Source organism: Scyliorhinus torazame, chromosome 5 (assembly GCF_047496885.1).
Source record: "Scyliorhinus torazame isolate Kashiwa2021f chromosome 5, sScyTor2.1, whole genome shotgun sequence".
NCBI lineage: Eukaryota > Metazoa > Chordata > Chondrichthyes > Carcharhiniformes > Scyliorhinidae > Scyliorhinus > Scyliorhinus torazame.
The window spans coordinates 95457718-95474511 of NC_092711.1; the positions used below are offsets into that span (position 1 = coordinate 95457718).

At 45.1% G+C, this 16794-nt stretch overlaps 1 protein-coding gene across 5 annotated transcripts in view; it reads right to left on the reverse strand.

Moving 5' to 3' along the window:
* Positions 1–279: 279 nt before the first annotated feature.
* The window catches only part of LOC140419035 (uncharacterized), a 529091-nt gene continuing 512576 nt past the window's right edge, over positions 280–16794 (reverse strand). The window contains exons 1-5 of one of the 5 annotated variants that reach the window (XR_011945494.1): positions 13072–13145; positions 9290–9405; positions 6570–7551; positions 1239–4623; positions 280–732 (exon numbers count right to left, since the gene is read on the reverse strand). Coding sequence is in view for 2 of the 5 variants with exons in the window: in XM_072502756.1 (XP_072358857.1) it covers positions 4584–4623; positions 6570–7435 (906 nt within the window). In the remaining 3 variants the exon portion in view is untranslated. Of the gene's footprint in view, positions 733–1199; positions 4624–6569; positions 7552–9282; positions 9406–13071; positions 13146–16794 lie in introns of those variants that run through there. The other 4 variants (XM_072502756.1, XR_011945495.1, XR_011945496.1 and 1 more) reach the window with 4 other exon arrangements.

The following is a 16794-nucleotide window of genomic DNA, read 5'->3' on the forward strand; positions in this document are numbered from 1 at the left end:
ATACTATTCCCTACAATGCACGCCACCAGGACCAGGCATAGCTGTTGGTGAAACTTGTAGCAAAAATCAAAAACACGCACATGCAAACACGCACAAACACGACCGCAGATAATATGCCATCACAAGCATGCACGCATGCAGGGACCCACAAAGGTAAACATTAACAAATGCACTTGCAAACCCGAACGAACACAATAATGTAGACATGAAGACAAATACTATCTTGGGAAATGAACACATATATGTGGACACAGATGCATGGACACGAAGAGGCACACACAGCGACATGCATTTAATCGATAAACTAACATTAACAAATTCACAGTGACACACATAGGCGCAAATGTTAACAGACATGCAGAAGCACACAAATATATGGCAAAAACAGACGTTACCACATAAGTCCAAGGGGCGGCACAAATTGCCACAGTGGTTAGCATTGCTGCCTCACAGCGCCAGGGCTATGGCCTTGCATGACTGTCTGTGGGAATTTGCACATTCTCTCCTTGTCTGTGTGAGTTTCCTCCGTGTTCTCCGGTTTCCTCCCACAGCCCATAGATGCGCCGATTGGGTGGATAGACTATTCTTACTTTGTCCATTAGTGTCCAAAGATGTGCAGGTTAGGTGGGGTTACAGGGATAGGACAGGTTAATCGGCTTAGGTCGGGTGGTCTTTCGGATGTTCGGCGCAGACTCGATGGACCGAATGGCCTCCTTCAGCCCTTTCGGGTTTCTATGAATAAACAATTTAACAGGATCATACGGTCAAAAATATTAACATACACACAAATGGAAGCTCAAATGCGTACAAAAAGTCATTATTGCAAATCCAGACACATAAACAGAGGTAAATGCAAAGATCAATTTGTAAACATATATCAGCACAGAAACACAGTAACGAGAAACACATAATTCAGATCATACATGTTCATTGATAGGCTACCACAATGCGCACACACAGATGCATGAATATATCCATCAATCCTCATTAGAATGTTTCCGACACTCATTAGAACTCATACAAACACAAGTGCAGAATAATGCAAATGAAACGATACTGATGCATATTAGAGAGAGAGAGAGCGAGAGTGAGAGAAAGAGAGAGAGAAAGACGAAGAGCAATATCAGAATTCTGACGGACATTTTTCATAGTAACATTCGACAATTGTCGTTAAATGACACTGATGCGCAAAACCCAGATAACAGATAACAACTGATTTTATTTAATGATATACCAACCATTTCCATCACACAAAAAAGCATGCGTGAACTCTGTTCGAATAGCTCTATTCACTGTCTTGTCTTAAGTAGTGATCCGAAACTATCATTACGGTGACCATTATCAATGTGTAAACCTTCTTCTGTATCTCACCATAATATTCCCTGATGATAGACCATTTAACAATTGATTCACAATGAAGTTGCACCTGAAGGTGAAGAAAAAATACATGTTCGAACACAGATATATCATTGTTTGCTGTTACTGCTTGTTTTGTGAGCCAGCGCCTGTAGATATTGGAAGATGCAAGGTTACAGGATGTTCCTATATGTGCTAAATTTGATCCAGCAGCAACAAGAGCGGGACTCATTGCAGCGTTTTGATGGGTCACCCAGATCAGTTCAAGGGTCAGTGAAGATCTGTGCAAGGGAGGCAGAGGCGTAGCGGTATTGTCACTGGACTAGCAATCCAGAAACCCAGGGTAATGCTCTGGGGACGTGGGTTGGAATGCCACCAGAGCACATGGTGGAAAATGAATTGAATAATAATCTGAAATTAAAATACTAATAACGACCATGAAACAATCGTTGATTGTTGCAAAAACCCCACCTGGTTCACTATTGTCCTTCAGGGAAGGAAATCTATCATCCTTACGTGGGTCTACATATGACTCCAGACCCACTGAAATGTGGTTGACTCTTAAATTCCCTCTGGGATGGGCAACAAATGCTGACCCAGCCAGCGACACCTACATCCCACGAACGAATCCAGAAAATCTGCAACAGGATAATAGGTTCCATGCACATAAACTGCTGCTGTCAATCACGAGAAGGTGAGTTGACAGGCTCAAAACTAGGAAGGCAGAACCACAGGCAAGTGGACTTAATATATGTTAGAGCACGCGCCGAACCTCCACATCTTTGGATTGTAAGTCGGAATATAAGTTGTGAGTAGGATATACAGAGGAACAGGTGGCTATAGATAGGTTAAGTGACTGTCGTTACGACCAGAGAATATAATGGTAATTGGGAAATTGTCAAATGTTTGAGGAACAAATTAAAAATAAGCATATTATCGAAAGTGTGAGAGATTGCAGAGCACTGCGATTTAGAGAGAACTGTTTTTCTTCGAGTATGAAATGCAAACTGTTAGTATGCAGTTACAGCGAGGAATCGGAAAAAAACGAATATAATGTTATCATGTGGGTAATTGAATAGAAAAGTAGCGAGGCGAAGCATCAGTTTTACAGAGCATTTGCGAGATCAATTGCGCACAATCCTTTGTATAAGGACGGGAGTTATCCTTCCCTAGAATCGGTTCATGGTCATAACTAGACTTTTAATTTCATATTTTTATTCAATTCAAATTTCACCACCTGTCATGGTGGGATTCGAACCCGGGACCGCAGATTACATTCCTGGTTTCCTAGCCCAGTGACAATACGACTACGCCACCCCCGCTCCTTGCTGAAGAAAGGATGTAAGTTCTATAGAAGCAATGTTTGCCAGAGACTACCATGAATACCACCGGTTATTTTATGATGAAAGTTTATATACGCTAATGTTATATGCACTGGAGATTAAAAGCATAAGAAACAAGTTAATTGAAACACATATAATCCTAAGGTGGCTTGACATGGTCGATGTGGAAAGGATATTTACTCTTCTGGGACAATCGGGAATGAAGGTCACTGTTCAGATATAAGAGGTCGCCAATTTCAGGTAGAGGTGAGGGGGATTGTTTTGTCTCTCAGAAAGTCGTGAGTCTTTGGTACTCACTGCCTCAAAAGCCGATAGAAACGTAGTCTTTGAATGTCTTTGCTACAAAGATAGATAGATTCTTGAGAAGCAAGGAGTAATACGTTTATTGGATGAGGCAGGAATATGGGGGTGAGGATAGAGTCAGATCGACCATGATCTCATTTAATGGCCGAGCAGGTGGTCGGGGTTGAGGGACCTCCGCCAGTTCCCAGGATGCATAGCTCGGGAGAAGACCTGGAGAGCTGAAAAGGCAGCAGATGTGTGGTGGCTTCCTGATGCGCGTCGAGAAGCCAACGGTTACCCTTTGGAAACATGGCGATCTTCTATATCTGGCTGAGAGTTAGTTGGTGCTGGAGTTTAGCCTCAGGAATCCAGGGGAACGTTGTCGCAAGAAGTGCGATTGAAAACTTGGCAGGCGAGAAGTCGTGGAAGCAGTCCGAGGGATTTACACAGTAACTTCATTGCAGTGTTAATGCGAGCCTACTTGTGCCAATAATAAAGATTACTATTATTAGAAGGAGCGAATTTTAAAGGCAATTCAGAGGTTCGATATTTGGAAGAGAGTGCTCGATTTCCCTCTTGAGGGGAGATAGTGTGAACCAGTATTGTGTAACACATAATTAATAAGGCCGCCTGGCTGTGTTGTGCAGGGTTCTGTGGAATCTATGTTCGTCGCATCGACCATGCATTGTGCAATTTTATGTGTTCGACTGCAGATTACCTGTTAATTCAAATGTGCCATGTGTTGATTCTGAATGTTTTTGATTAAGATAGGTATTACAAATAACCACACTTCTTTGACTTTGTGGAGTGATGCTTAATTTGTTTGTGCAAAGACTGTGGGTTTTTATGGCTTGGGGTGTACATGGGATAAGAAACTTTGCAAACTTTAAACCGAATCATACCAAAACCCTGGTGGTCTGATCTAGGATCATAACAGAACATATTTATAGAATACAGCGGTGGTATTAAGTATTAGGTATGTATTGATAAGAGAGATTAACTTAGCATGTTGATACCGTTTGAAAGTTTAATTATAGAACAAATTGCATCTTAAGGAAACTAAAAGAGGAAGTAGAACACCATTTGGATTATAACCGACTGAAATACATTTCCACTTTCCCATCTCCGTAGACATTACAGGCCACATCTGGATTGAAGACGACGGGGATGATAATGGTAATATTGGGACAACCGCTTCCACATTCATCACCCTGTTTGTCTTCAGCATATTCTATAGCACAGCAGTCACTCTGGTGAAGGTGAGAAGATTCAATCCATTCACTCTACCATCTGTCCACATTTCTACAAGTTTCATTTAAAAAGAAATTAGATAACTGCAACGGATCACTAAATATCAGCTTCATTCTATTATTTTTCATACAGATCGAGTGATCAGTTGATGTTCGGCCGCCGTTCATTTTCCTCAGTGTTTATAGGCACCTCTGGATTACAATAATAAACATATTCTCTTGATCACTCTTAAAGAAAGCGGTTTTTATTTGATGATGCCAGGTCTTTTTGTGAAGAGAGAAACATCCTGCTGAAGTTTTCCATTTTGCACATCCAGAATCTTCGGAATCATACCTGTGTTTTCAGCAATATTCAAGTCCGGTGTGACCAAGCGACTGTTTGGATTCGTAATCTGTAGTTGAAAAGAATCATGAATTGGACCTCTTGCGTGATTTTGTCTTGTTGTTCATTTTTACGGCATGTCAGTTTTGCTGGCAAGGCCACCATTTGTTGCCCAACCATAATTGCCCTTGAGAAGGTGGTGGTGAACCATCTTCTTGATCCGTTAACAGTCCATGGGGTGCAGATTCACCCACTTTGGTATTGGGGAGGGAGTTATCGTTATACCGTTAACGTAACTTAGATTTTCACTTTAGTTTCAGTTAATGTGCTAATAAATAGCTGTTCTCACTCCTGTGCTCAGATGTTTCTTCCTTTTATGTCGCAGTTATATGTGCTCCCTGGTATGTTACAGGTGTAGATAGTGCTGGCCGCTCAGAGCCCATGTGTTCATTTCTCAATTACTTTCTAAGCTGTTGTATCCTCTTTGTGAAAGTTTGAAACAGACGTTCTCCCGAACATACTCTGTATGAATTTGGCAATAAAGTGTTACATTAATTAACTTCAAATTCTTTGTATTTCTTTTCCTACGGTTCCTCCCCAGCTCTCTATTTTCCCTATTAAAGCCCCCCCCCCCGCCCCCCCGGGCGCGCACACACACACACACTGCTGGATCATGGCGGCCCATCACTTTCACATGATTTTATCAGAAAATGCAGAGGCAGAATGACCACACAGCCAGAAGAACCTCTCTGAACTCTCTCATATGATTATTCGTCAAATTCACATGGCAGGTTCTTGTAAAGAGCAACACACTGATCCATTGCAGCCCTATACAGAACGGAAATTGGAAAATTGAAACTGCCTGTACACTGTCGCAGTCAAACGCTTACGGTGCAGGCACAGCATGGGTTTAAATACAGAGTTACGCGGCTGTAGACTGTGCCAGCATACATTCCCAAGGCACTTTCAAGTTACCCGGAGTTCCAATTTACCCATTTGGGTTGTTGGACACCCTTGGATCTAATATCAGCAGGGTTTTAAGAACATAAGAACTAGGAGCAGGAGTAGGCCATCTGGCCCCTCGAGCCTGCTCCACCATTCAATGAGATCATGGCTGATCTTTTGTGGACTCAGCTCCACTTTCCGGCCCGAACACCATAACCCTTAATCCCTTTATTCTTCAAAAAACTATCTATCTTTATCTTAAAAACATTTAATGAAGGAGCCTCTACTGCTTCACTGGGCAAGGAATGTTGTCATTTATCTCAAGAGGCTTGGAATATAAAGGCAGGGATGTACTTCTGAAGCTTTATAAAGCATTAGTTAGGCCCCATTTAGAATACTGTGAGCAATTTTGGGCCCCACACCTCAGGAAGGACATACTGGCACTGGAGCGGGTCCAGCGGAGATTCACACGGATGATCCCAGGAATGGTAGGCCTAACATACGATGAACGTCTGAGGATCCTGGGATTATATTCATTGGAGTTTAAGAGGTTGAGGGGAGATCTAATAGACACTTACAAGATAATGAATGGCTTAGATAGGGTGGATGTAGGGAAGTTGTTTCCATTAGCAGGGGAGACTAGGACCCGGGGGCACAGCCTTAGAATAAAAGGGAGTCACTTTAGAACAGAGATGAGGAGAAATTTCTTCAGCCAGAGAGTGGTGGGTCTGTGGAATTCATTGCCACAGAGGGCGGTGGAGGCCGGGACGTTGAGTGTCTTTAAGACAGAAGTTGATAAATTCTTGATTTCTCAAGGAATTAAGGGCTATGGAGAGAGAGCAGGTAAATGGAGTTGAAATCAGCCGTGATTGATGGTGGAGTGGACTCGATGGGCCGAATGGCCTTACTTCCGCTCCTATGACTTATGGTCTTCAGTCAATTTACTTGACTTTCAGCCAGAATATTAGCCCCTATAAATGGGCTGGAGTTTGTTATCAGCAGAAAGAGACCCAAATGAATATGGTTCAGTCCTGAATGTGAGGAACAGCAAAATCCAATCACTGTGGTTACTTGTGGCCTCGTTGGTGTCTCAGCAGGTTGGGTGAAGTAGTGAATCCCTTCCCACACTCTGAGCAGGTGAATGGTCTCTCCCCAGTGTGAACTCGCTGGTGTGTGGACAGAGCGGATGACTGAGTGAATCCCTTCCCACACTCGGCGCAGGTGAATGGCCTCTCCTCAGTGTGAATTCGCTGATGTACAGTGAGGTGATATGATCGTCTGAACCCAGTCCCGCAGTGAGAGCACCTGAACCGTCTCTCGTCAGTGTGAACACGTTGATGGCTCATCAGATCCCCAGAACTTTTATAGCACGTCCCGCAGTCTGGACATTTAAACGGTCTCTCATCAGTGTGAACTTTCTGGTGTCTCAGCAAGTGGGCTAAAATAGCAAATCCCTTCCCACACTCTGAGCAGGTGAACGGCCTCTTCCCAGTGTGAATTCGCTGGTGATTCTGCAGGTTGGATGAATCACTGAATCCCTTCTCACACTCTGAGCAGATGAATGGTCTCTCCCCAGTGTGAATTTGCTGGTGTCTGGACAGAGCGGATGACTGAGTGAATCCCTTCCCACACTTGGGGCAGGAGAATGGTCTCTCCCCAGTGTGAATTTGCTGGTGTCTGGACAGAGCGGATGACCGAGTGAATCCCTTCCCACACTTGGAGCAGGTGAATGGTCTCTCCCCAGTGTGACTGCGTCGACGAGTTTCCAGCTGGGATGGGTAAGTGAATCCTTTCCCACAGTCTGCACATTTCCACGGTTTCTCCTCTGTGTGACTGCATTTGTGGCTTGTGAGGTCTGATGATCGACTGAATCCCCGTCCACACACACAACACGTGTACGGTTCCCCCGCACTGTGAACGATGCTTTTTCCTTCCATGTTCAAAGTACGATGATATTCAGGATATGATAAATTGAGGATTCTGTCAGATCCTGATGTGATGCTTGGTTTGAGTTTCCGGACTTTGAAGCCTCACCTTCGAACACCCTGTGAAACTGATTTAAAACAGAAAATAGGGAGTGAGAGAACCCACAAAAACACAAAGGCAGGTTGTGAAATTGAGCAGAATGAATCTGGTCATTTGTGGGGCCGGCACTGGGAAAAAGTGACCATGAAAACTGCTGGATTGTCATAAAAACCTAACTGGCCTCTTTGGGAGGAGAGAGAAAGAGGTGAAGAGGGATTTTGTATATCTACAAGTCATACTAAAGAGAATAGTTGGCAACGCAAATTCGACCTTGAGCTTCATAAACAGTAATATTGACACCAAAACTATGCTTCCGGTGGCATGGTGATTAGCACTGCTGCCTCTCAGCGCCAGGGACCCGGGTTCAATTCCGGCCTTGGTGACTGTCTGTGTGGGGTCTGCACTTCCTCCCAGAGTCTGCGTGGGTTTCCACCCGGTGCTCAGGTTTCCTCTAACAGTCCAATGAAGGGAAAGTTAGGTGGATTGGCCTTGATAAATTGCCCTTTAGTGTCCAGGGATGTGCAGGTTAGGTGGGGCTATGGGGTTACAGGGACAGGGTAGGAGTGTGGGCCAAGGCAGGGTGCCCTTTCAGAGAATCAGTGCAGACTCGATGGGCCGAGTGGCCTCCTGCACTGTAGGAATTCTATGATTCCAATTCTATTCGATGAATCTTTATAAAGCTCTGGTCACCACTTTTCAGGAAGGATCTGAAGGTTCTTGGAGAAGGTGCAGAGGAGATTTACCAGAATGGTTCCAGCAAAGGAAGTTGAGGGGAGATTTGATTCAGGAACTCAAGATTATGCCAGATTTCTATCAGGTGTACAAAGAAACTTTGTTTCCATTCACTGATCGTCCAAGAACTAGGGACAAAGATGTAAAGTTTTGGGTAAAACCTGGATTGATCTATATAAGATCCTGAGGGGTTTTGACAGGGTGGATGTGGAGAGGATGTTTCCTCTTGTGGGGGAATCGAGAACGAGGGCATCACTGTTGCAAAATAAGGGGTCACCCATTTCAGATGGAGATGAGGATTTTGTATTCTCTTGAGGGTTGGAAGACTTTGGAACTCGCGTCCTTAAAAGGCAGCGGAAGCAGAGTCCTTGAATATTTTTAAGGCAGAGCTGGATAGATTCTTGATGAGCAAGGAGGTGAAAGGTCATCGGGGTAGACAGGAATGTGGAGTTAACGTTAGAATGAGATCAGCTGCAATCTTATTGAATGCTGAGCAGGCTCGAGGGGCCGAGTGGCCTGTTCTGAGTTTGTATGTCAAAGGTACGGGAGATATGAGGTGATATGAGATGTATGTTTTTACACAGCGAGTGGCAATGACCTGAAACTTGCTGCTTATGAGGGAGTTTGAAAATAGACACAATGAACGATTTGATTTCAAAAGGAAATTGGATAGACATCTGAGGGAAATAAACCTGCGAGGATACAGGGATAGAGCAGGAGAATGGCACTGACTGGATTGCTCCAGAGAGCTAGCATGGACTCAATGGGCCGAATGCCCTTCTCTGTGCCATCATGTCTCTGACTCCTTTGTGTAATCTAGTTTTGTAATTTAACCCCAGAGGGTTCAGATATCACTCAGGTAAATCTGTGCTACACTCCCTCCGAGGCCATTCTATCCTTCCTCAGGTTTGTTGCCCAGGACTGAACACAGTTCTCCAGGTTTGGTCTAACCAGGGTTTGTGAATCTCGGGGCTTTTCCAGTCACACTGAGACCTGAAATCTTCCCTCACAGACAGAACAGACAAACCTTTTACCTTCCACACCCAGATGCTGCTGAAATTCAGTTTCTAATGAATCACGTGACTCTGTCAGATCGCGATGTGACATTTGGTTTGCATTTCCCGTCTGTTAAACCTCCGTTTCCAGTATCCTGTAAATTTACAGAAACCTCACTGTCAGTTTAGGATAGAAATTCACAACATTCTCTCCTCGCCAACTTTGATTAAATGTATTCCTGGAGGTTTGATCACATGACCTGCCCCCATCCTCCAGCCATTAATCGGTCAACACATCCATCCTTATGACACAGTGCCTTCCTCGGCCAATTGGGAAGCAAAATGACTCATTACCTTACAGGACAGTTACTGTCCTAACGATTTTCCAGACACCCAGGTATGAATCTCACGAACGCAGGGAGTGGAGTTGGTGCAAACTCAGGCAGGAGCAGCTTCGGAACAGTAAATATAAATAACTTACCTCAGGGATTCACGGCCTAGTCGGCAGGGAGCGGATTTGGCCTGAATCCGGGGAGGAGGAGCTTTGAACAGTAAATATAAATAACTTACCTCAGAGTAAAGCTGATTGGCTTGTTGGGAATCTGTTCTAAATTTGAGAAACTGGAGTAATTAACTAAGTAGGGAGTAACTCGGAGATCAGTAACTAGGAGATTGCTGTTTATATCTATAATCAACGATTTGGATGAGAATGTACAAGACATGATCAGTAAGTTTGCAGATTACACTAAAATAGGTGGTATTGACGGCAGTGAGGAAGGTTATCAAAAATTGCAGCAGGCTCTTGATCAGCTGGGAAAGTGGGCCGAGAAATGGCAAATGGAATTCAATACAGATAAGTGTGAGGAATTGCATTTCAGAAATCAAGGTCGGACTTTCACAGTGAATGGTAAGGCCTGAGGGTGTAACATGGAACAGAAGGATCTTGGAGTTCAGGTGCACGGTTCTCTAAAGGTGGAGTCACAGGTAGATTGGGCATCATGGTCGCATAGTGGATCACAGTTGCTTCACAGCTCCAGGGTCCCCCGTTCGATTCCCAGCTGGGTCACTGTCTGTGTGGAGTATGCACGTTCTCCCCGCGTCTGCGTGTGTTCTCTAGTTTCCTCCCACAGTCTAAAGATGTGCGGGTTCGGTGGACTGGCCTTGCTAAATTGCCCTTAGTGTCCAAAAGAAAGGTTAAGTGGGAGTTACTGGGTTACGGGGATAGGGTAGATAAGCAGGCTTGAGTATGGTGCTTTTTGTAAGGGCCGGTGCAGACTCGATGGGCCGAATAGCCTCCTTCTGCACTATAAATTCTCTGAAGAAGGCTTTTGGCGTGCTGACCTTCATCAGTCAGGGCACTGAGTATAAAAGTTGAGAAGTTATGTTGCAGTTGTACAGGACGTTGAGGTCGCACCTGGAGTATTGTGTTCAGTTTTGGCTGCTTTGCTATGGGAAAGATGTTATTAAACTGGAGAGAGTGCAGAAGAGATTTACAAGGATGTTGCCAGGACTCAAGAGACTGAGTGAAAGGGAGAGATTCGACAGGTCAGGACCTTTATCTTTGGAGCGTAGGAGACTGAGGGGTGACCTTATCGAGATGTATAAGATCATGAGAGGCATGGACAGGGTGAATACACTCAGTCTTTTTCTCAGGGTTGGGGAATCAAGAACTAGAGGGCTTTGGTTTAAGTTCAGAGGGGAAAGAATTAATGGGAACCGAAGGAGCAATGGTTTTACACAGAGGATAGTACAGAATGAGCTGCCGGAGGAAGTAGTTGAGGCAGGGACATTGACAACATTGAAAAGGCATTTGGACAGATACATGGATAGGAAAGGTTCAGAGGGATGTGGGCCAAATACAGGCAAATGGGATTGGCTTAGATGAGCTTTTTGATTGGCATGGACCCATTTGGGCCGAAGGGCCGGTCTCCGTGCTGTAGATTCTATGAACCCCAAGTCTCTTTGGACATCCACTGTACTTAACCTCTTTCCATTTAGAAAGTACCCAGTTCTAACCTTTTTTGGTTCCAAACAGATAACCTCACACTTGTTTCCATTGCCACAATCTTGCCCATTCACCTTGTCTGTCAATATCTTCTTGCAATTGAATGCAATCATCTATGCTGTCTATGATGCCACCGAACTTTGTATCATCAGCAACACAGAGGGGCTGGTTTAGCACATTGGGTAGGCCAGCAGCACGGTTCAATTCCCGTACCAGCCTCCCCGAACAAGCGTCAGAATGTGGCGACTAGGGGCTTTTCACAGTAACTTCATTTGAAGCCTACTTGTGACAAGCAATTTTCATTTCATTTATTTCACAGTGCAGGAGAGGCCCTTCGGTCCATCAAGTTTGCACTAACACATGATAAACCTGACCCACCTACCTAATCCCATTTGCCAGCAGTTTGCTCATAGCCTTCAATGTTATGACGTGCCAGTCTTCATCCAGGTACTTTTTTAGAGGATGTGAGACAACCGTCTCTACCACCCTCTTAGGCAGTGCATTCCAGACCCTCACCACCCTCTGCGTAAAAACATTTTTCTTCAGTACATGTGTCAATACATCTAACCCCACTCTCTGTTGTCTGTTGGTTAGCCAATCCTCTATCCAAGCTAATATATTATCTCTCAACCCCGTGGGATTTTACCTTCTTACCTTTTGTGTGACACCTTATCAAATGTATTCTGGGACATAGCATATCATAGAATTTACAGTGCAGAAGGAGGCCATTCGGCCCATCGAGTCTGCACCGGCTCTTGGAAAGAGTACCCTACCCACGGTCAACACCGCCACCCTATCCCCATAACCCCACCCAACACTAAGGGCAATTTTGGAAACTAAGGGCAATTTATCATGGCCAATCCACCTAACTTGCACGTCTTTGGACTGTGGGAGGAAACCGGGGCACCCGGAGGAAACCCACGCACACACGGGGAGGATGTGCAGACTCCGCACAGACAGTGACCCAAGCCGGAATCGAACCTGGGACCCTGGAGCTGTGAAGCAATTGTGCTATCCACAAGGCTACCGTGCTGCTTCCAAGAACTGCAAGAAATGAGTCAAACACGATATACCCTTCACAAAACCACGCTGACTCTGATGGATTGCAGTTTGACTTTCCAAATGTCCAGATACTGCTTCCTCAATAATAGATTCTAACAGTTTCCCAACAACAGACTTTAAACGAACTAGTTTCCTACTTTCTGCCTTTTTGACCTAATCCAGTGACATTGGAGATTTTCTCAGTGACCCTCAGTCACCATCACTGAAACGAACTTTAAATTCCAGATTTTATTAATTTAATGTCCCCAGAACATTCTCCTGTCTCTCTGGGTGACTAATGCAGTGACATTGTCACTGGGTCAGTGTCTCCCCCCCTGGTCTCCATGAGGTTGTTTGTGGAGAGAAGCCGGAAGTGGCGGATAGTGAGAGTGGACAATGTTCATTGTTCGGCTCTGGGGCCGCACTCGGGATTTGTAAACCCCGCCCCCAACACTGACCTCTCACTTGACACCTCATAATTCCCGGACAATGATTGACGGCATCACGCGACCAATAGGAGAAGTGTGGGCGGGTCCGGGAGGGGGCGGAAGTGACTGGTCCTCCAGCCAATCGGAGTGAATCAGGGGCGGGACTGGGCCGAGTGAAGCATGCGCAGTGTGATTAATGGCGACGCAGAAAAAGTTATTTCTCGGATCCAGAATCCGTGAAGCTGGGAATGGCGGGACGGAGGGAGAGCTGGATCATGCGGGTTGTTAGGCACGCTTCGTAAACATGTTATATAAACTGAACATCTGACAAAATAAACCACCGGTACCTGGGGATCTGAGCGGAGGCTGCAGCTTTGATACAGACGAGCCTGTGCACCCGCCATCTTTATTTGGTACTGGCAGCGGTGCGCATGCGCCCTCGTTATTTGGCTCACTGGCAGTAGTGCGCGTGCGCACTCACCATATTTATTGGGGCACGAGCAGCAGAGCGCAGGCTCAGTCGCCATCATTGTTGGGGGCAACATTTTTGAAATGTGTCTTCATGACAGACTTTCACTCTGAGTTACAAATTCTTATTTATGGGGCAGAATATATGCCGAGGGCAGTGACAATAATTCGAATTTATATTGTGACTTGAACAGAATATAACTTTTAAGACTTTCAGAGAAACGTTACAAAATAACAATTGACACTGAGCCACATGAGGAGATATTAGATTTTAAGGAGAATCTTAATGGAGGAAATTGAGTCGGAGAGTTTTAAGGAGGAAATTCCTGAAATTGAGGCCTTGGCAACTCAGTAATGGTGGAGAGATTAAAATCAGGAATTCTCAAGTGGCTGGAATTAAATGAGTGCAGCGATCTCAAAGGGGTGTGTGTGGAGGAGATTACAGTGATCCGGATGATCATTATCATGGAGGACAAGAATGAAAAATTTAAACTTCTTTGTGCCTTTTAAAAGGAAGCATTTGCAGATCAGTGGGCACAGGGGCTGGTGTGAGTAAGCACATGGGTAGCAGAGTTTGGGATGGGATGGAGGGGGTTGTTTAATGTTGCAGTCCGGCTGCGAGTGCGTTGGAATAATTTGGTTAAGTGGTAACAGAAGAATGGATGATGGTTTCTGCAGCAGATGAACAGAGACAAAGGTGGAGTCGAGCTGTGTTCCTGAGGTGGAAATTGGCAATCTTGGTGACAGTGTGGATATGTGGTCAAGAGCTCATCGAGGGGTGAAATATTTCACGATGATTGTGAACAGTCAGCTTCAGCCTCAGACATTGGACAGGGATGGAATTGGTGGCAAGGGACTGGAGTTTGTAGCAGGGATGAAAGGGAATGGGTTCAGTCTTGTCAATATTTAAATGGAGGAAAGTTCTGCTCATCCAGCACTGGATGTCAGACAAGTTCAACAGTGTGTGTCTTGGAAAGGAATTTGCAGGTGGTGATGTCCACATACATCTGCTGCCCTGCTCCATCCAGGTGGTGGAGGTTAAGGGTTCAGGAGATTCTGTCAAATTGTGATTCAGTTGTTGGTCCATTGCTTGCTGTTACCCTCACTCCTTTCTCACTCTCTCCCTTTCCATCAATCTTTTTGATTTTCTCTCTCTCCCCCACTACTCGCTCTCTTTCTCTCACTCTGTTTCTCATATTAAATTCTCTAGCCCAGAGGGTTGTGGATGTTAATAATAATCATTATTGTCACAAGTATGCTTACATTAACACTGCAATGACGTTACTGTGACCATCAGTGAATATATATACGGTTGAGATGGTGAGATGTTTGGTCTCTCAGGAAGTCAAAGGACATGGAGAGCGAACGGGAAAGTGGAATTGAAGACTGAGATCAGCCACAAATGTGTTCAATGGCAGAGCAGGTTTGAAGGGCCGAATGGTCTACTTCTGCTCCTATTTCTTGTGTTTGTGCCGAGGCCCGAGCCTTGTGTGGGCTCAGGCCGGGCGGCAGGTTCCCTTCCCTGAAGGACATTAACAAACTAGTTCACTTTTCACAAAAGGTTCAACAGTTTTCGTGGTCACTTTTTCCCAGTGCCAGCCCCACAAGTTACCAGATTCATTCAGCTCAATTTCACAACCTGCCTTTGTGCTTTGGTGGGATCTCTCTCACTCCCTTTTGTTTGTTTTAACACAATTTCCAGGGTATCAGCAGGGAAGGATGTGCAATTAGGGAACTCCAACCAAACACATCAAAATCTGACAGTCGTGTAACTGATCGTAACCTAAATATCATCAGATTTTGAACATGGAAGGAAAAAGCACAGTTCACAGTGGGGAGAAACCGTACACGTGTTGTGTGTGTGGACGAAGCTTCAGTCGATCATCTGGTCTGTCAAAACACAAGCGCAGTCACAGCAGGGAGAAACCATGGAAATGTGGGGACTGTGGCAATGCGTTCAATTACCCATCTGACCTGGCAACCCATTCACACTGGGGAGAAGCCTTTCACTTGCCCAGAGTGTGGGCATGGATTCACTCAGTCATCCCAACTGCTGACACACCAGCCGATTCACAATGATGAGAGACCTTTTAAATGCAGAAAATGCGAGAAGTGCTTGAAAAGTTCTTGGGAACTGGTGTCCCATCAACATGTTCACACTGACGAGAAACTATTCAGGTGCTCTGACTGGAACTGGGTTCAGACGATTATCTCAACTCCCTCTACACCAGCGGATTCACACTGGGGAGAGACCATTCACGTGCTCTCAGTGTGGAAAGGGATTCATTCACTCAGGCAACCTGCTGAGACACCAGCGGGTTCACAAGTAACTGATGTGATTGGACTTTGCTGTTAATCACATCCAGGACTGAAGCATGTTCATTGGACTCGGGTTTGACTCATATTTATAAAGGCTAATCCAGTTATAAGAGATAATATTCTGGATAAAAGTCAATTATTTAACACAAGTGTGTCGAATCTTTTAACATCCCATCACAAGTTAGTTCCGTCTGAAGGTCTCTCCCTCTCTGCTGTCTCCTCCATCCTCACCTCAAGTGTGTGGAGTTCATGAAGCTTCTTTCTCACTGAGATTGAGACAATCTGATGAGCTGCCTCTGCTGCTTTCCTCTCTACCACTGGGCCAAACTGTCTCTAAAATTCCACCTGGTCTGAGGCCTGAACTCCTCTTTCTCCAGTTTCTTTCCTACCCTCTATCTTCCTCAGAGCTCATCTGGTCCATTAAACCTGCCTCCTGCGCCAGGGTCCCAGGTTCGATTCCCGGCTTGGGTCACTGTCGGTGCGGAGTCTACACATTCTCCCCGTGTCTGCTCCCAGGGTGTTCCTATTTCCTCCCACAAGTCCCGAAAGACGTGTTTGTTCGGTGAATTGGACATTCTGAATTCTCCCTCTGTGTACCCGAACAGGCACCGGAGTGTGGTGACTAGGGGCTTTTCACAGTAACTTCATTGCAGTGTTAATGTGAGCCTACTTGTGACACTAATAAAGATGGTTTGATTATTACTATTTAACCACATTCTCACAAAACTGCTGACCATTCACCTTCTCCATGTTGTGAGATATTGTTCATAGTTCTGTCTCTTGGTCCTGTCACTCATCTTTAAATGCACCATCATCACCCATCCTAAAACAATATTTAACCCACCATCATTGCAGCTACCACATCAAAACCTCCCTTTCCTCTCCAAGTCCTTGTCGGTGTCCCCCAAGGATCTCTCCTCGGCCCCTCCATTTTCTCATCAACACGCTGCCACTAGGTGTCAGCATCCGTGTTAGTTTTCACATGGACACTGACAACACCCAGCTCTACATCACCCCCATCCCTCACCATTCCTCCACTGTTCCTCAATTATCAAACTGCTTATCCCACATCCAGTACTGGATGAGCAGAAATTTCCTCCAATTAAAAATTGGGAATATCATTGTCTTCAGTCACCATTCAAAATTCCGTTCCCTAACTCCCAAGTCCATCCCTCTCCCTGGGAACTGTCTGAGACTGAACCCCACACTGCACAATCTCCGTGTCAGATTTGACCCCAAGATGAGATTCTGACCCCATTTCCACACCATCACTAATACCAGAT